Source organism: Molothrus ater, chromosome 1 (assembly GCF_012460135.2).
Source record: "Molothrus ater isolate BHLD 08-10-18 breed brown headed cowbird chromosome 1, BPBGC_Mater_1.1, whole genome shotgun sequence".
NCBI classification, from domain to species: Eukaryota; Metazoa; Chordata; class Aves; order Passeriformes; family Icteridae; genus Molothrus; species Molothrus ater.
The window spans coordinates 68,255,548-68,275,437 of NC_050478.2; the positions used below are offsets into that span (position 1 = coordinate 68,255,548).

The 19,890-nt window shown below is 40.2% G+C and overlaps 2 protein-coding genes across 2 annotated transcripts in view; one reads left to right on the plus strand and one right to left on the minus strand.

Annotated features, from left to right (window-relative positions):
* The window catches only part of LYRM4 (LYR motif containing 4), an 85,903-nt gene extending 75,241 nt beyond the window's left edge, over positions 1–10,662 (plus strand). Inside the window, exon 3 of the mRNA XM_036401389.2 lies at positions 10,310–10,662. Coding sequence (XP_036257282.1) covers positions 10,310–10,462 — 153 coding nt within the window. The 3' untranslated portion in view covers positions 10,463–10,662. The remainder of the gene's footprint in view (positions 1–10,309) is intronic.
* An 8,221-nt stretch (positions 10,663–18,883) lies between these two features.
* On the minus strand, positions 18,884–19,890 carry PPP1R3G (protein phosphatase 1 regulatory subunit 3G). The gene is given in 2 exon segments (XM_036406352.2): positions 18,884–19,466; positions 19,468–19,890. Coding segments are annotated over 2 exon segments (843 nt in total). The 5' UTR covers positions 19,825–19,890; the 3' UTR covers positions 18,884–18,980.

The window sequence follows — 19,890 nt, forward strand, 5'->3', positions numbered from 1 at the left end:
AAGAATGATAGCTGAGCAAGAAAAAAGAAATCTTTGGATATCCTCCATCACAGAAAGTAAGATAAACAAGGAAATTATGATTTTGTCAGGAACAGATGAATGTAGTTTAGTAATCTGTAAAAATTTTGCCAAAAAAAGGAAGTCTTTTTAATGCAGAAAAATAAAAATTTATTTCTGTCCTGATATGCTTAGAGATCTCCTAAACACTGCAGTAGGGACTTGACATGTATTTGCCTCGATGGGGTGCTCCTTTTTGGGCAGAGATGCAGATTGAATCAAAAACATCCAATACAGAATTTATCTTTGTAAATACATCTACAGTTTCTAAAGATAAATTCAATCTGTTATTTCTTCTCTTTCAAATTTAATTTTGTAATTTGAATGGGCACAGAGAAAAGCCCAGTCTGTAATCACATCTGAGGTGTATCTAAGGTAACATCAGTGCAGAGGAAGAGACATATTGGGACCTTAAAGTAAATTGTTCCTCATATAAAATTAAGTTTAATCCTTGGTTTATAGCCTTCTTGGAGGACAGAGGAAAATTAATTTTCTCTGTCTTTTATGTCTTGGAAAATGGTCTGTGTTACAGAATTTACTTCTTCTTTTCCTGAAACACAAAAGGCCTTGTTACTTTAAAATGCTAATAAAGCACCTGTCAGTTTTACAAAATGCAATGTACCTGGTGCCATCCTGTAACCAGCACTAAGAATTTGGTACGTATAGTTTGGAGTCTTGAAGAAGACATATCACTACCAAATAATTAAAATGTGGCTAACATCCATTCAAATCCAAAATTTAGCAGGTCAATATGTCTTTCACGTCCCCAAACATAGCTTCAGTAGCAGATTTTAAAAACATTTTTTTAAAACATTCTTCTGGCTCAAAGGACATTAACAAAAAACAAAATTTAAATTGCTAGGTTAAACAGTATTACAGTTCTGAGTCTCCTGAACTTTTCCCCTCTGTGTTTGGTGGTTTGAATAAGATCAGAATAAATAAAGAAAACAAATCCAAGTTTATTTAGTTAATATGATATTCCCTTACCAAATGTACACAGTGTGTTACACTTGAAAGGAAGAATATTCGATGCATGTGCAATAGATGATTGTTCCAGCCTGTCTTAATTGATGCAGTTTTCCTGCTAGCTGCAGATAATTCTTTTGTTTAAGCGAGTAATCGAAGATCCGAGCTGTGAGAGTAATTATGCATCTCTGTACTTCTGCTACCTATATATACTTTGTATAAAATATTGAGCAGGATGCTGCAGAGAGAGGTAGCTCCCACAGGAGATTCCTCAAGCATAATGCATGTTGTGTACTTGTTATCCATTTGTCTCATAGAATTATTACTGCAGGTGTTCGTGCAGCCTCACACTTTGGTGTACTGCAGATACTGAGAAAACTTCTAGTTCAGAAAAATCAAAGCGAAAGTGTAGCAAATGTGCACAGGTGACAGCAGTGCTGTGTAAGGTACTACAGGGATGAACTCTGAATGGACATGAGCTCAGGCCCAGCTAGGATCAGAACAGCTGCTGGTTCAACAGCAGGGGTGACCAACATTTTCCATGCTGCCAAACCAAATGCATTTTCTGGAGCCATCAGCACTGCTGTGTGCCACAGCGTTTTCTTCACTGAAGGATCAGTAGCTTTGGCTGTTCCCACCACTCTGGGCTTGCTCACTTCTGAGCTGCTTTTGGTCTGTGTCAGCTCCAACATACTCTCTGGCATGTTTCTTGTATGCATCTTCCCAGGACTACATCCTGCCAGTCCCACTTTTCAGTCCTCGGTATCTTGGTACCTGCTGTCTTAAAATGTCTTAGCTCCTGAAGTTCAGCATTTCCCATACTTTACATAGAAAGTAAAGTATGGGAAAGAATATACTTTATGTACTTTTCCCCTTGCACTTACTTTATGTACTGTTCACTTAAAAATGTGGTGAAGACAAAGCTTTTCAAGGCTTTGAACAATCATCATTTAGACAAGCAAATGTCAGTTAAAAACAGAAAAAGTCCATTTGCTGCTCTGGAACTTTTTCTGAGTTTGACTGGTTTGGGACAAAATCAGGTATTTTCAGGAACTGGAAGAGAGAATAAATGCAGAAGGTGATTAGCATTATTTAAAAAAGAAAAGGCAGAGAGGTACAGGTGGATAAGTCATTTTCTGAAAGATGTTAATCTACATACACGCCATATACATACTTGTGTAGCTGTTTAGCAGCTCTCCTCAGCAGCCAAGTTCCCCAGTTTACATAAGAAATAAGACTAAAGATGGTTCTTGCAGTACATTGCATTTCTAGCATCTGACTTTAAATACAAATGTTGTAAAAGGTGGTCTTTAAATTGTGATTGTTGTCATAATCTTGCGGCAGCTCATTTTAGTACCGCAGTAGTTCACAGTATGAAAATTTATTAGGGCTGCAGAATTACTTGATCACACTACTCAGTAAGCATATTTAATATCTGCTTATAAGTATCCATAATGACTACATTTTCTTCACTGTTCCATTCCAAAAGTCTCTTGGAAATAGTGATCCAAGAAAACACTGAAGAGTAAAATATTTTCCTTTAATGATGACAATTTAGTTTTTGTATGTATTGTGGAGTTAGTGTATCTGCAATATACAAACGTTACAGTACTTTCGTGGACCTAGTGCAGAATGTGTGTTTTGTGACAGTGGCTGTTGTATTATACTACTGACAAAAGTAAGGCAGGCACTCACATTGGCATTGATGAATTCTGCTTATGTAGTTGCGAAACATAGGGTCCTCTGTGAATGGTCAGGGTATTTACATACCAAATGTCTCAGCATTACTAGACCACCTGTTATACCACACTCAGCACAATGTTATCCAGGTCTTTGTCTCTGTATTTTCAAGTACTAATGTTTTATATTCCTTCCTTTGCCACACTCAGCATCTTAACTGAGTGATTTTTCTCTTCTTCATGCTATATTGAGAAGAGATCAGGCTACATTAGGTTCTTCCCCTTTATCCACATGGGATTGACTCTTTAGAAGATCTGCTTCTTCTTCTGTGTTTGGCTTTTTGAGGAGTTTGAACTGCTCTATGAAGGTCGAGGCTTTCTATGCAAATATCAGGGAAAAAGCAAGATGCTGAAATAACATTAACAGGTAACAAATAGGGAGGGAGGAGAAGTGGGAGTCTGGAGATTGCCAGGATGCTGAAAGCATGAAAAGATCACACTCAGAACATTACATTTGCAGATCTGCTTCTTCCTTGGATGTGTGCTGTATCAAACCTTCACCTGGCTGTTTAAGCCCAAAATCAGTCACTGCTTGCTTTCCTGTGGCTCACTCTCTGACATCTTTGTAAGGTAGCCTTTGCAATAGCAGAGGGTTGATTCTTCCCCTTTGCAGCCATCTGCTGTTGGGCCCTGCATGTTTTTGAGATGGCATTTTTCTTGTCACACTCCTTTTTATCTGCAGGCTGAGTGGCTTGCAGGAAACGAGAGAATTAAAACTGTGGCTTTACTGAAGGCCCACACTATCTGGTCTACTTGGCTTTCATAGAATCATAGAACAATCCAGGCTGGAGGGGGCTTGAAAGATTCCTGTTTTGCCTTCTCTGATGAGGCCCCTTGTTACTTCAAGCTACATCAAGTGTAGCTATTTGGAGTAAAGGCTGTGTCTGTCATGTCCATGTTTTCTCTAAGGACAGTAGCATTGTTGTGTAATTTTAAGAAAAAGGGGCTCCCTTAACTGAGAAATATTAAGTGATTAAAAATAAGAATCCCTTGCTATTTTAGATCACCACGTACAAAATACATATGAATATATATGCCTACGGTATTTTATGTGTAAATCATTGCTGTAATAGATTAGATTCTCTGCTCTTTTCACTGAAGAGTATCACTTCAGGGAGACCCACAAAATAAATTAACGAGAGTGTTAAATAAATACATCATCCAAATTAGGGTGTTCAAGATGAAGTGCATATGGTTCTAACAAAATTACATAATTTATCATTATTAACAGAAATAACTTTCAGATACATTCTCGCCTATTAGCTGTCTTACTTAACTTCACTTCACACCTTTGTGAATACCAGACAAATGGTAGCAATAAATTAATATTTCCTGCCGTTTCAAAAGCTTCATGTAGAGGTGGTTGTAGGATATGTTACGGGATAAAGAAACAAAGAAACAGCATTTGCAAAACACAGGCTTACAGACGTAAAATACACAATAGTTCTAACTTCTCAGGTCTGTGCTTTCCTTCACTTCCTTTCCCATTCTCTGTAGACAAATGGAATCAATTAAAATACGGGAAATGTCTCCAAAATATTTTTCCATATTGATTCCAGCTCTGGAGAGTGGAATAACCTATGTGTTTAAGAAGCCAAATGCAGTTTTTCAACAGTCTTTCCTGAGTGAAAATAAATAAGGCTTCTGCTATAGCATTTAATACCAACACAAAGATTTGGCAAAGAACTGAAGTTATTGATGAGATTTTGGTTCTATTTGAGTTGTATTAATTACTGTGTACCACACTGGTGTGTTTATTATTGCAGTAAAAGATAATTTCAAAAATGGCTGTCCATATTCATTTAAAAACAAACAAAAATCATTAAACTGAACCTTAATAAATATGAAAACTTTATTTTAAAGTGTGCTGTGTATAGCATATCCAATTTTGGGTGTGGGGAGAAAAAGTAATGCTTCTTAAGAACAATAACCACTTCACTTAAATTTGCAATAGGATTGCAAATTGGTTGGCATCATCTAATAGGAAAGACTCCAGGTAAACAGCTTGCAAGACTGTTGCCGGTTCTTAAAATAACCTTAATTCTTGAACATTTCTGTTCTTGTCAGCATTCACTTAAGATGCATTTTATAGTCACTGTGCCAGAAAATATGAATGTGGAACTTCTTCGTGTAGTGTTAGAGACCCAGATTAGCAGCCATAAATGCAATGTGACTGTAGTGTCATCAGGGATTTTTCTTCCTACTTAAGATTCAGCAGTGTGCCCATGAGATACACCTGTCAACTTCCTAGGTGCAACAGGAAAAAAAACCCTGATTTTTTTATGTGTGTGTCTTTGTGTATGGTATAAATATATTAATACACAGGACTTTTTCCTTTTTCTCCATAATAAAGAACCATGAAAATGTAAATGTTTATATGTGATCCCTGGCTGTTATAAGGTAGCAATTTCTTGTCTGCAAATTTGTAACAAAAGAGAGAAGATGGCTATGATTTTATCTAGAGTTTGGTATTTTAACAACCTATATATATATATATATATATATATATATATATATATATATATTAGATATGTAAATGTGTTTAATATGTAAAGCGATCTGTTGTACATCAGCTTTAGTTATGAGCAGCATTTCTTCAAGAAAAACAGGAAACCATTGTTACTTCTCCAGTGATGATCCCCTTGGGAGATCAATTTTTTTAAAAACTGACAGCTAGAGAAATTGCTGTCTTGCAGTGTTTCTATATTACTGTGCTCTAGTGGCACTTTTATGTGTTTAGGCATTGCATTGTCCAGTAAGTTGATTCTACATAAGATGAGAGTGTTGCACCCTCTCCTTTTAGGCCACTCCTGCTTTTGTCTGCCATCAAAAAATAAACAGTGACATGAAAAAATAAAAAAAAAAAAATTAGTTTGCTTTTGAGGGTAGAAAGGCTGCTGCCTAGCTACTTACCTGAGTAATTTTAGGGCACTCACCCTGAAATTTATCAGTGAGACCTCACACAAGCAGGTAGCTAGTTGTTTGGAGATTGGCAAGTTTGGCAGGATGATAAGGATGAGTAATTCAGTGACAGTGAGAAAAAGTATCTTCATCTGGGCTCAGCAGGATTTGTTAGAGCTCATGGGTTATATGCCACACAATTACAATTCTGTAAAGTACATGGGGAAAAAGAGATGTCTGGCCACCTTTGTGCTGCAGAGCCTAAGGAAGGAAAAATGTGGTGATTAATTAAGTAGACAGACATTTATACAGAGCTGTCAAGGAAAGATGCCATCGTACTTTTCAGAGCAGAACTGTGCACTCTGAATGAGGCAAATTCGAAAAAAAATTTAAAACCCAGTCACCTTATCTTCAGCCCTTCAGAAATATGAGCAGTCACTTCTACCTCAACTCTGAGCTGCAAAGTAAAATCCTTGTGTGGATGAAATACACAAGACATGCCACACACCTTCAGAAACTGAATATAATCGAGTAGTATTTTGCAAGTAGTAGCAGCGGGTCTGCAGGATCTACTCCACCAGCTGTGTCAAGATGGGAAGGCAGCCCCAAGGATTCAGATTAGCCTCTAGAAGTCAGGTTAGCCCCTAGGATTCAGGCTGCCTCCCAGGCCAGCACTGTCCCACTGCAATTGCATCTGTCACATGGCTTGGCATGGAAGCCACATATAACCTGCTCACCAGCCACAAGGTGTCCCTGAGAGTCGGACACTGGCAGCCAGACTCCTTTAGAAAGGACAGAGTTCAGTCAATTTGGCTGGATTTGTTGAATTTTTAGGGTAATATCATGTTCTTTCAGTGTCTGCAGGACATTCAGATTTTACTTCTATAATTCTTAATTCTACAATTTAATTCTTACTGCACCTCCCCATACATATCTTTGATGCTCTGTTATATAGAGAAAACCTTTCCTACTTGCTTTTTTCTCCCCCAATAGCAATGAAAGATTCCATGAAGTGGCTAATTCCTGTGTTTGCTTCCTGCCAGCTATGACAAAGGACGAGCACTTGTTTCCATATGAACACACAAAGACCTAATAACCAGAGAATGGTTGGGTTAAAAGATGGACTAATGCTCACTCTTCAGTGATTTCTTTTTCCCCATTTGTTGTCTCATATCTGCTGAAAAATCCCATTCTGAAGCCCTAAGCCTTCTCCTGGATCCAGACAGAAGGCAATAGTAAGGTTTTCAAGAACAAGTCTTCTTGTTCACAAAAAACAGCTGACCATATAGACTTGTACTATATCCTTGAACAAAGACAAATTATCAGGTTTTGAGGGTTCGACCTGTCAAAGTACATCATTTTTCAGGCAGAATTTAAACATCAAATAATTCAAAAGGAGCTGAGAAGCATCTCTATATTTCTATTTATTGTCTTCTCCTGATGACAGTGTGATTCTTTATTGCACATTCTTTCCTGGGGAATTTAATTGCAATGTGTTACCTAGAGAGGTAAATAAACTTTTGGGTAACACACAAAACACAAGTTGCTGAGCAAATCATGGAGCCTTTTTCCCCAAAAGTTTCCTGTGAAAAATGCTTATTTTATGATTGGCTTTTTGCAAATATTAAAATGAATATTATGTGTTGTGTTAAAAAGTAATGCTGTATTAATTCTCTTAAGTAGTGTGTTAAATATAGTTTTAGGTTATAAAGAATGTTAAAATAGAAACTATGCTATGTAGGATACTTTTTTTAAAGAAAGGACTCACAGCAAGATAGCAGCCACAGGACACCTAAATCTTTCAGAGAAAGAGAATTTATTGCCCTTTTATCAGAAGAAACGAACTTCTTCCCGTCTCGAAGGCACTGTTAGGATTCGGAGGAAGAAGCTGAGATGACCAGACAGAATCCTGTGTTTAAATGGAATTTATGCATCATGTATGAAGTGTATGAATATGCAACAGGGTATTGTTTTTAAAGGTTAACCCTTTGTTAATGGGTGTCCTTTTTCAGGCTTGTTTTACCCAGAAAAAGGTACCTAGATGTCCATAACTCTTTAGTTCTATTGCCTCATATTGTCCTAATTCAATTTGTACAAATTATTATTACTCTAATTGTATTACTATTTTATAACCATTTTATTACTATTAAACTTTTAAAATTTTAAGAACAAGTGATAGGCGTTTTTCACATTTCCTGTGGTCAGTGGAACTCCCCTGGCACTGACCTATGCACTGGCTTCCAGCCACCTACCAGAAGAGTAAATGTGGTGTACAAGCTACAAATATGCACAATGGAAAAAGAGCACAATAGGTAGCCACTTAAGTCTCTGATTCGGGAGAATGCTCCACAGTGAGTGCCTGCTGCTGAAATGCTTTATTTAGACTCAGGGTGGTGAGGACACTGTAAGAGGGCTGTTGTGCTTTGTAGGGTTAATGAGTGTCAGTGTGTAAATACTGGTGCAATCCTTCTGCTGAGGCAGGGGATGTTTATGGATGGGAATTTTTCAGCAGCTATAAATGGAAGGTTTGTTTGTTTTGTCTAAAGCACATGGGAAAGGCTTGATCATAACTTTAAAAATTCAATGCTAATGGCTTAAAAAACAAAAATCCTTAGGTTTCAAAGTTCAGCTTACAGTGCCATGGCAGAGGTTCTGGAAGGGAGGCAGCAGAGCAGGCAAGCTGCAGCAGCCCAGTAAAGGCTGACAGCACAGCAATGGTGGCTTTGCACTTGCTGAAATGCCTGCACGCCTGTGGTTTGCTAAGGAAGCAGCTCACACATAAATCTGTGCTTTTATTGCATTCAAGTCAAGAGGTGCAGCAGTAGATAACATCACCTGTTGGCACAGGGACAGCAAACAGCAGCTTGTACCTTTCTCCTACAAATCCATCTGCCCCAGCTGAATATGATTGACTGAGAAGTCACGAGTCACGTACTCAGTCTCATGTATCTCCCCCAGCTGGGGGAGAAAAAAAAAATGCAATTCAGGTTTCAGCATTTTTGTAATCCCTCTGAGCCTCCCATTAAATTTGCTCTACTGTGTGGGAAAGGATTAAAGATTCTTTGGGCTCCAAAACACAGTATACAAAAATTAAGTACTTCAGCATGGTTTGTGGTAAGGCAGCAACTAAAGTGTATAGCCTGCCACATAACCCAGAACAGCGAGTTCTCTTTGACAAGTAACACTTGTTGACAGCTTAAAATTTCTTTGGGTAACACATGTCACAGTTGTGTATGGCCTTTGTATTAAATATTCTGTATGCAACATATTTCATAAGTAACTTCAAAAATAATCAGAGTTGTTCATATGCTGTTACTAACTTAGCTCAGAGTGCCAAAAGAAGGAAATATTTGTTGGCAAGGAAAACTTCTGTTCCTTTACGAACAGCTTCATAAATGCTCCCTTGTAATAAATATTTCAAGATTAAAATCAATGCATTACAAGTTTCAGACAAGGCTGTTTATCAAGATTAAATAGTTCATTTCCTAAAAGGCAATATTATTCACATTTTATGTGATTTTGAGCACAGATGAGAAATTTTTATTCAAGAGAGGCCAGGATTTTTTTCCCACAAAAAAAAAATGTTAAATGGAAAATGCTAAAAACATTCTTTCCCTGGTTTTTTACTACTTTGAGAGCCTGACTTGCTCTTAGGCTTAATTTGCACAGTATTGAGTTCTACTAAATATACGATGTTTAGTGTAATTCAGCATCTAGTCTTTTTTGTCCTAATTCAACACTTAAATGTATGAACCTTTTTTTTTTGTGAAAAGGACACAGAGCTGCTGTGTACCCAGGCCTGAAGGAGAAAGTACGGGCAAGAAAGGGCACAACAGATATTAAAAAGTAGACTCCAAAATCCATACTTTTAAAAATAAACATTGTCTTCTGCTTTCACTACCCTACTTGCATGAAACTTCTTCCTTCCCCATCTCAGCTGCTAAGCCAAGAGCTGTGTGTGACAACTGCCAGCTGCTCATCCAACCAGAATTTACCAACATTATGGGGCAGACTAGAAGGTGCTAAAGAACAAGAGGAGTCAAAGTATCAGTGTTGCATTTTTGTCATATTTCATTTCCTCATTTTGCTTTCCTAGAAAGCACAAATACAGGAAGTCTGAATACCATCTTGTGAACAAGAGGTAGCTCCAGTATATGTAAAATGCTGCTGCTGAACTAACAACTGTTGAACTGTTTTCCCCCTTCATAAGGCAAATTACATTAGGATTCCAAAGGAACTGGTTAATAGTACTATGCCATGCAATTTATATCTAGGCTCTCCACCTAAAAAGCATAAGAAATACCTGCTGATTCTATCCATATTTTTGTTTTTCATTATATTGTCTTTTCATTTTTCTCAACATAGAACCTGCTTGCTTTTTCTCTGTTGTAACTTCTAATGTTATTTTTTGAGACTTTAAATTGTATTCCTCAATGTCATTATTTCAAGATTTTATATGTGCAGGTATTTTATGTATTGGTTATTTTTCTTAAGGTCTAGACAAGTGTACTATTTACAAAAAGAAATGTTTAGAGAAAGAAAAATGTAATTATGAAAAAGTTTAATATCTGGGCTATTCAATTCTTGGGGGATTTTTGTGCAGCCTGAATTATAACCTGTTTACTGATATTTTGGTTTGATTTCAGGTTACCATTGGTCAGATGTATGCCACAGAAAAATTGGTCATTGAGTGTCCAGAAGACACACAGCCAAGAAAAGCCTCTGATCCTGAAACAACACTGGGCCATCTTCAGCATCCTACAGTGCCACGTACAGAAACTGCACATGCCCATGTCTGAGCTTGTCTGTTCAGCATAAGAAATGCCTGAGAGACTGTTTTTGGCAACCACAGTTCTATTTTCTAAAGGGTCACATGTTCTAAGATAAATAGCTGTGATTTATAATAGTATATAAGGTAGTCTTGGAATCTGTTTGCTTGTGTGTCCTATGTGATGAAATAGTTCCTGCTCTATTTCAACAATAAAACTTCATTAAACTACCTGCAACTAGCTACATTATTCTGCTGCTGACATTGTCTCTCACTGACCATGAAAAATATGTTAGGTTTAAAACCCCTAAAGATTTAAAACCCTTCACCCAGTTACTAAGTTTGTATTAATCCTGTTGCACTTAAAAATATCCAGCATCTGAACTAAATGAGTAAGTACATATTTTATTTAAAGTACTAAAACCAGAGATGGTCAGAATTTTCATCTCCTGGGCTTTGATACTTACAGATATCACAGGCTGCATTGTGTAGTTTCCTTGAAGAGCATCCCTTGACATTTCAGGAGGTGACATAAAAAAATTCACTAGTTCTTTCTTTAGTTTCCAAGAGTTAATAACCAGTCTTGTCCTACTTTGAACAATTAACTGATCAGAATAGCAGAATGGAAGACTTGAATTACTGAGCCTTGGGAGCTTTCAAATGTATTTTCACCACCAAGTTCTTTAATTTGTTGAGGTGAAGCTATCAGCAGAAAGCTAACTTTATCAAAGATTTCCCTTTTTCACAAACCTCGTGAATTTTGGCAGAAGAAAAAGAACCTGACTGGAACAGTAACTCAAGTGCTGTAAGTCATGAAGTCGCAACAAGCTTTGCCTAGAAAAAGTGCTCAGCATAGCATTTTATTGATTATTCTTAAATCCATAGAAGGCTCAACACTTTTGCTTTATTAATCAGTGGTCTAAAATTTTTGATCAGGTTTTGCTCAAGCCATTGCTGTGCTTGAATCTGTTTTCTATTAGAAATTTGCAGAAAAATTAAGCAGCGCAAAGCTGGCCTACAGGAAAAAAAATAGTTTTGCTTTTATTTCAATGAATTGTTGGGGGAGTTTTAAGTAGAGAAACAGAAGCTCAAAACTAGTTCCACAGCACTGTGACCTTTGAAATCCACCCCTTATTTTTCTTGCTTCACAAAATTCATCTTTGTTTATGTTCTTCTGTGTTGTTCATGCTCTGTGAAAACATTATTAAAGCAGAGTGTCTAATTGAAGTGTCTCATTTAGAACAAACTCCCATTCCTCACTGCCCATTAAAGTGTATTTTACCATTTTGGACAGTTATATTGAGATGTATAGTAATGGATTTCATATGGATAATACAGTGTACAGAATAAAATAGTGTGTACCTGAGACTGCCAATGTAGCCCCCTTTCAATTTCAGATAAAAAGCAAATACAATAATAATTCTCCCCTTATTAGGTGTATAAGTATTGCAATGTAAATTGCTTTTAGTGAACATTTTATTAAAATGGAATTTAATTATTCTAATAGGTAATATACATTAGATTTTGTATTTGAACAGAAATATCCAGAACAACTGGATAATTAAGTGCACTTAAGTTAATGGTGAAAGTGCAGGGGAAGAAGGGTTTGATTGCTCTTTAAGCTTCCAGTGAGCTCACAGAAATGCAGCATCTTACACTCTTAGATGACACAGGCCTGGAAGGGCTGCCACTTTTATACTGTTAGAAACTTGGTTGCTAAAACAGTACATGTACAATCCTTGTCTAAAGCAGCTTAATTACTGAAAGAAGCACAGCATGCCATTTCAGGATCTGAAAATGTATGCTAGAAAGCAAAATAAACATATTTATAAATAGCATAGCCCTGATTTATAAAGAGGGACAACTCCATCGGTAACTGGTTTGGGTTTTTTTAATATTTAAATCTGTTTTCACCATATTTATGAAAAAATAAGGGAACTCTTTCAATGTTCAATCAGTTCTTCAAAAATACCTTTCCAGTGAAGTTCTTCAGCATTGTTTCCAACAAGAACATAGCTGTAGATGGTATGTCCTGTCATACAGGCAGGCAGTCATGGGAACGTGAAATGTCTTATTAATTCCTTCCAAAGTATGAAGGAGATTACTTCTCCATTAATGCCTAAAAATTCTGTTGTTTATTTTTTGTGGTAGATAAAACACTACTATGAACTAGCAGTCCCAGTTCATGGCATCTGCTCCAACCTTCTTTCTCAAGGCTACCACTCAGATTCCCTCTCCCTTACTTCTACTTTCAGAGGAGCAGTAGTAACCTTCAGGTACATTCTACAGAGAGAACCATCCAGGCAGGGGGGCGGAAAGTGGTGGTGCTCTGTAATTTCCCTCTGTCCCCAGTCCATACTGCAGAGGGTAAGACAACTGACCTCAGTAAAGCACATATCTTATTTGAAATTACTGATCAGCTTATCATACAGTATTTATACTGTACTTACACAGTATTTATACATTACTTATTAGAAGCAGGGTAAGAACTGCTCTGCTTCTACAGTCCAAAGGCCTGCGTAACACTATCTAGCTTGTTAACAGGAGTGCAAAGCCAGCAGAGGCATTATCACTTACTCCTCAAACCCAACAGCATTTTACATGCTTGTTCCCTGTTTTGGACAGGCCTGTATGTTTCCTTTGCTTGTAACATACATGTAAGTGCATGGTCAGTTAGTGTTAATTATGTGCATATCAGTTGTACATGATTGAAAAATACCTACAAATATATTTTTCCCTTGCCTGACATCCATTTTAAGGTATTTTGCCAAAACGTGCCCAGTTCTGTACAAAAACGTAGCTTGACAAGTGCTTTATCATTGAAATCCTACAAGCTATGGAAAGAAAAGAGCTGCTAACCACATCTGGCTTAAGAAGTTGAGCCCAGTTGTAGGCTGGGGTGACGTGAATGTTGTGTTGGTGTCCACTTGCCCTGTTCTTGCTCTTGGCTAGGGCTCTGCTCATCGCTGCCAATGGAGAGAGCAGCCTGGAGAGCTGGCACTGTGCTCCAGCCTTGGAGCTGCTGTGCTCTTACAGCTGCACCTTCTGTGCTCCACCAGTTCCGTTTACGTTGCAATACTCATTAAATCTCTCTTGGCATGCTGTCAGAAGCTTTGTTGGATTTTGTCAAAGCAGTGTAAACAACAGGAATAGTTAAAATACAAAGGAATGATCCCATGACTTACATAGAATGTCCACTGTTATAAAAAGTATATATTTTTTCCTTAGAATAGAGCTCAATAAATATCTTTATTAAAGCTGCAATGTCTTAGCAAAACAGTTTTGCTTTTGTATTATAATAAAAATAGTTTTTTTCCCAATCTCGACACTTTAGCAAACTATTGACCTCAGCAGTATGAACCAAAATTTGAGTGTGTGCCTATACTGAAGTTTGTCCTTACTTTTACGGGATAAGCTTGGAAACAGCACTCTGAAAGGAAAAAAGGAACAATTTGATTAGTATTAGTAACTGTTCAAAGGCATTTCTGTTGTGTGTTACAACCTCTCAATAATTTTTTCTGCAATTGAAAGCATGGATTCAAAATGCCCAGCTATATCAGAGGTACAGATTTTCAGGAGGAGAGCAACCCAAGTGTGAAGCATGTGCTTTACATACAGCTGTTGAAATAAGCTAAGAAGGATTTTAGCTTAGTACTCACTTTTCTCAAAAGATATTTCTATTAAAAAAAAGCTTCCAAGTTCCCAGGCATTAAAAGCAAAACTTTTACCCTCTAAAACCAGCAGACAGAATAACTATGGAGAAGCACCAGCCCCTCAACTTTACTTCCTGTAACACAACATAAATGCATCTCTCCTGATTCCCAGCACAGACCATATGTACGCGTAAACAGAGCCATGAAAGAGCTGTGCTCTGACTGTTTTCCTGAGTTTTCCATAATGATCTACAGTGAAATCCTGGCATTATTCAAGTCAGGACTATACTGTTTGCTTTATTCTGCCATTCTTAACACAGGCATAGTTATTTCATACTCTTGGGAATATTTTGCTTGATGACCTTTATAAAAAAAGAACTAAGCTGTGCAGCTGTTTAACTGAGTGTTTGCATTCCTACTTTTTCACTATTTTAGAATATAAGAATAGTGCATGAGGCCTTAGTGCGAAAGCAGAAAAAAAAAAAACAGAGAAGCCAGTAATTCTTCCAAAAGCATGTGTTTTCTACAACTGTAAAAGGAAAAAATGTGTAATTCTCAAACCTGTTTCACAAACATACACACCTTCAAAAATATTCCACAGTTTACAGAGGTAATTAATTATGTTTTGCAAGAGATGTTTCTTTCTAAACTACTTACCTTTTTTGTTGTTAAATCAGTACCTACTGAAACTTTGCAAGAGGGGGAGATGATGGTAATTAGTGCATTCAAGTAACTACTCTTCTGTGTTTGGGAAAAAGAACTATGGAGACCTGTGAAGAATGTACAGGCTTTCTATTGAAAGAGTACACCCCATAAATATTTATAACAGTCTTTGGCAATATGCTAATCCAAGCAAGTAATTTTCCCTCTCTCAGAAAGAATCATGAAAAAACAATTAAGGTGATTTAATTACTGCCATGCACAGACAGCAGATTTTGAACTCTTGACAGATGAACATTCATCACAGTGCAATGTTATCCTAACCCCATAACACATGACTCTGAACAGAATGGACAATTAAACCTAGATCATTTCCCTTACCTTCCTGCAGTACTTTGGGCTAGATCCAAATCCCAGCGAAGCCAATGGGAGCAGAAGCTAGACTTTCCAAGTACTGACTGAAAGCTCCAATTTTAAATAAAACAGAAGTAGTTTTCATGCAAGCTTACAGATCTTCATGGCACCAAAGTAAATTTAGTTTTACAGCCCTTTCCTGAATCATTTAAATCTGAATTTAAAAGAAAGTGTACATGGCAAAAAATTGCTTAAGGAAGATTTACTCTTTATGTCCTTCACAGTTACCTCTATAGAGTTTCAACTATATTAAACTTTCTTCATTTATATACACCTATAAAACCATTTGGCAGCTATTCATACCCTAAGTCCTTAATCCGTGGTGGGGGAACAGAAATCTGCATAAAATTAAAATCTTTGGAGTTGGAGTTTTTCCAAAAGTGCAATAAATCTTAAATTTCTTATTTAGGTTAGGGGAGGGAGCGTGTTTATGAGAAGATGTTCCAAAAGTTATGCTTTGAATCTTTATGAAATACATTAACAGTAATGCAATCAAACAGAGAGTGCCTCACTTAACATTTCACTCTACTGGCCTTGAGATTTCTATGGAATTAAAATAACTTCATTTGATAATATTCCTTTGAGAATAATGTTGCAATTATGCCATGTGTCTCAACCTGTGGTCAGGAGCAGGAGCCCTGGGATTCGCTGATGTGGGCTTGCAAGCCTTTGGTACACGCATGGTCCAGTTGGATTTTTACAAGTGCTGCCCAATGTAATCTTTGATAAAGCCTTGCTTTTCCATAGCCCTCAGGAACCTCAGCTAGGAAAATACAGACAACTGTGAGTAGGCTGGTTTTGAACTCTTCTTTGGAAATCTATGCTTCTGTAAAATCCTAAGAGCACAGAAAAGTACTGTCTATCAAAAAGTGAGTATGTCTGACTCCCATCTAGAGGTTTTCTCCTTCCTTTCACAAAGAGTAATTCTCAATAGCAAATAAAAGCACTTCACCAGGTATCAAAGCACAAAAACGTGCTTTAATTAACACAATTGGCAGGATTTTCAATTGGCACTGATTTTCTGAAGCACTCAGACGATTTTACTGCCTAGCCTCAGCAAGTACTTTCTTGCATTTTGAATTTCAGGTCACACATCTGAAAAGCACACAGAAATGTCACATGTTCTGGATGTCAATGTTTACATGTTTCCAGAGAACATTTCCAGGCCTCTATCACTAGGCACAGCTAGCCAGGATTCTTCATGGTACTGCCTCTGCCCAGACACAGCCATCAGAATATGGCTGCTCCTTTAAATTCTGTTGAGGAGAGATCTCTCCCCTCCTTTTTCTGGCGGTGTTTCCTTCTTCTCTGAGGCAACTGATAAACAAAGCACAGAATAAGGAAAGGGCTACAGAAATCCCAATTATTATATTGTATTTAAATGAAGGATCAATCTTGACACTACACTAAGAGCACATTATTTCATTGATGCAGCAATCTGAAGAAAGGCTAATTCATACCAGGTTATCCCATGTAACATCCTGTAATCCTGTAATGCATGACAGAGTTAAAACAAACTTGTGTAGGGGAACAGCAGAGTTCACTATTCTCCCTAAAAACCTTTTTTGGCGAGAGTTCACATGTAACCTGAAGGACAACAGTACAAACTTCTGTTTGCCTGCACAGAGCTCTCCCTCTGTGCGTTGTCAAAGCAACTGATACAGTGTAGCAGCTGAATGGTTTCCCAAGGAATTAAACACCTCCTTGTCTCTGGCTGTATTCTCACACTGTGCTCGCTGTACGCGCAGGCTGGGAGGACAGGCTGCGTTTCGGCAGCAGTGTGCATGTGAGCAGAACTGCAGCACCTTTAGTCTGAAGCTCCCTCTGCTTCCCATCTTTCCCCCAACAGACTCTCTGCTTTTAGCTCTGGGTCTGTTCCAGTCAGCTCAAAAGGCAGGTTAGCTGTAGGCTTGAAAATATTCTGAACTCTATGGGGAATCTTATCAAGAAGCTATTCTTTCTAATGTTGTCAGGATAGCCTTTAAAATGTTTTACATCTTCAGAGGAAATGAAGACCTGAAAAATCTCTCACTGTGCTCTGTTTCAAAATAGGAAAATGACATTCCATGGTCTTACTGAAAACCATACACCCATGTCAGGGCATTATCTGCATTCTGGCAATTGTTCTTCATTAACCAGAAATAACCCATATTTTGAGATACTGTATCAAAATAAAACAAGAAGAATCAAAGTTGAAGAGCCCCAACAAAACTTGACCATAACCTACCTACTTTTTACCCATACTAATAAAACTTCCTCACGCCACAGCTCTGATCAAGATGCCTGTCACGGACTTAAAGGGTGATTAGCCTCATGCTCTGGCAGGACAGCAGTCATTTTCAGCTGCAGTCCTAAACACTGCTTACAGACAGGATCATCCCTGGTCAGGACACACATTCCACAGGTTGCAAAACTGTGAAGCCTGCTGTTTTTGCTAAACAGGAAAAAAAAAAAAAAAAAAAGGTGAAGAAAGTAAGTGTAATGGTGTGAGCTTTATGGCTTTTTTTAAAACTTTTTTTTATTCTTACAAACCCATTTGCATTGGTACTTTTTGCTTAATTTCAAGAGTTGGGACACCAGTAGTAGTCAACCTCTAGGCTTGCAGTGCAAGCGTGAAGACTATAAAATCAATTCAAGTGTCCAGTGCCATAAAGTCCAGCCGTGTGCACAACAAAGTCCTTTCCCAGCAACATACAAATACAGAAAAATATTTAGCAAAAAAGCTGAATAAATTATAAATACTTGAGAAATGTGGTGCAAAAATGTAACATAAGGAGATCTGAACTAAGGCACTTGTTTCCATTTGTTACTGAGGACACCCTCCCTCTCTGTATGGCAGCATCACTCCTCAGTGAGAAGGGTCATCCAAGCCAGACCCAAATCTGAAAATACAGAACCGTGTATGAGACAAACACCAGCTTTCACTTCACAGTGCACGACTCAAAGGTGTTACCAAAGTTCTCCTGATAAACACAGCATCAGCAAGTATTTTAACTCCTCCTTCGTCCCGGTTTTAGACTCGTCGGTTGTGTGAAAAGAAGTCACCGGTCTATTTTAAGCAAAAACATTTCTGCACAAGTCCCTGTTGGCTGCTATTAGCCAGACGGGATCTCCATGTGAGCATGGGGAGCGGTACCAAAGTGTGTTGAGTGACAAAAACCAGGGCAGCCCAGTCCAGCCCCAGATCCAGCCCCAAAACAGAGTGCCTGCTGTTCAGAGCTGCCGCAGCCATGGCAAAGGTGGGACGGGCACGCAAGCCTGTCACGGGTTTGACAGGTGCTCACAACAGTGAATCGTATTGTTACGGAGTCCATTGAACTAAAAGAAAATAACAGAAAAAGGACAAAGCACACCATTGCTGTCGCAGTACTGTGTCTTTCAAATGGATCTGAGAACGGAAAATTGGGATTCTAAGTTAAATCTGTAGTGAACACGCCACCAAGTTTTCACACGAGTGCTCTTGACTAATCGGGTAAGTGGAGTCAAGCCCAAATCAAGACCTCAAAAATTCACTTCAAGAGGGGAAAAGCAGAGCCCACGCTACTCAGTCTCCTCGCTCTCTCTCTCTCAAAAAAAAATAAAATACAAAAAACCAAAAAGGAGAACAATTCCACAAGCCACAGCAATGCGAGCCTACGCACATCCATATTTCGCTGGCAGAAACTGAAGCTCCTGCTTAAAAACCACCAGACTTGGGGCAGTCTCCGGGCCGGGCCCTCGGCGCGCTGGCCGCGTCCCTCCCGAGCCGGGCCTCACTCCGGGCGCGGGGTGCGGCCTCGCCTGCCCGGCCGGGTGCCCTGGGCTCCGCTCGCCCGGCCGGCGTCAGTAGCGGGGTGCGGCGGGGCCCGGCGGGGCGGCGGCGGGGCCGCCCCCGGGGCAGCCGCAGCAGCGCAGCGTGTAGTTGCGGCCTCCGTTGTTGTCCCAGAACTCTCCCTGCGGGCTGCGGTAGCGGATGGCGAAGTGCAGGGCCGAGCCCTCCCGCAGGCTCGGCGGGACGCACAGGGTGAAGCCGTAGCGCTCGGCCGGCGGCTCGGGGGGCAGCGGCGCGGCCGGCACGTCCACGAAGGAGAGCCACTCGTTGAAGGTGTAGCGCACCGTCACCTCCCTGGGCCCGGGGCCGCCCAGCACTCGCACCGTGCCCCGCACGTCGGTGGGCGCCGCGGGCCGCCCCAGGCGCTCCAGGCAGACGCGCTGCCGCCGCAGCCGCTCGGCGCTGGGCTCGCCGCCGTCGGGGAAGGCGGGCACCAGGAGCAGCGCGGGCGGCGGCGGGTCGGCGCCGGGCGGCGGCGGGTCCCGCTCCTCGCCAGGGCGGGCTCTGCAGGTGCGACAGCGCGGCGGGCGGCACCTGCGGCTCCTCGGCGTCGCTGAAGTGCTTGACGCTGGCGAGGCTCAGCCCCAGCGAGTCGGCGAACTGCACCCGCTTCTTGCACTTGCCGCAGCAATCTTCGCCCGCCGCCGCCTCCCCCTCGTCTTCCTCCTCCTCCCCCTCCTCCTGCCGCTGGCCGGGGCCGGGGGACGGCGGCCGCCCGCAGCGGCGCAGCTCCAGCAGCACCAGCCGCTCCCCCGCCGCCTCCCGCTTGCCGTCGCGGGGCACCGTCGGGGCCGCGCCGCGGAGCCGCCGCTCCTCGGCCGCCAGCTCCTGCCGCGGGCGTGCGGGGCTCGCCATGGCGGGGCGCCCCGCTGGGCCCGTCCCGGCCGCCCAGTGCCGGCAGGCGGACGGGCCGGCACCGCT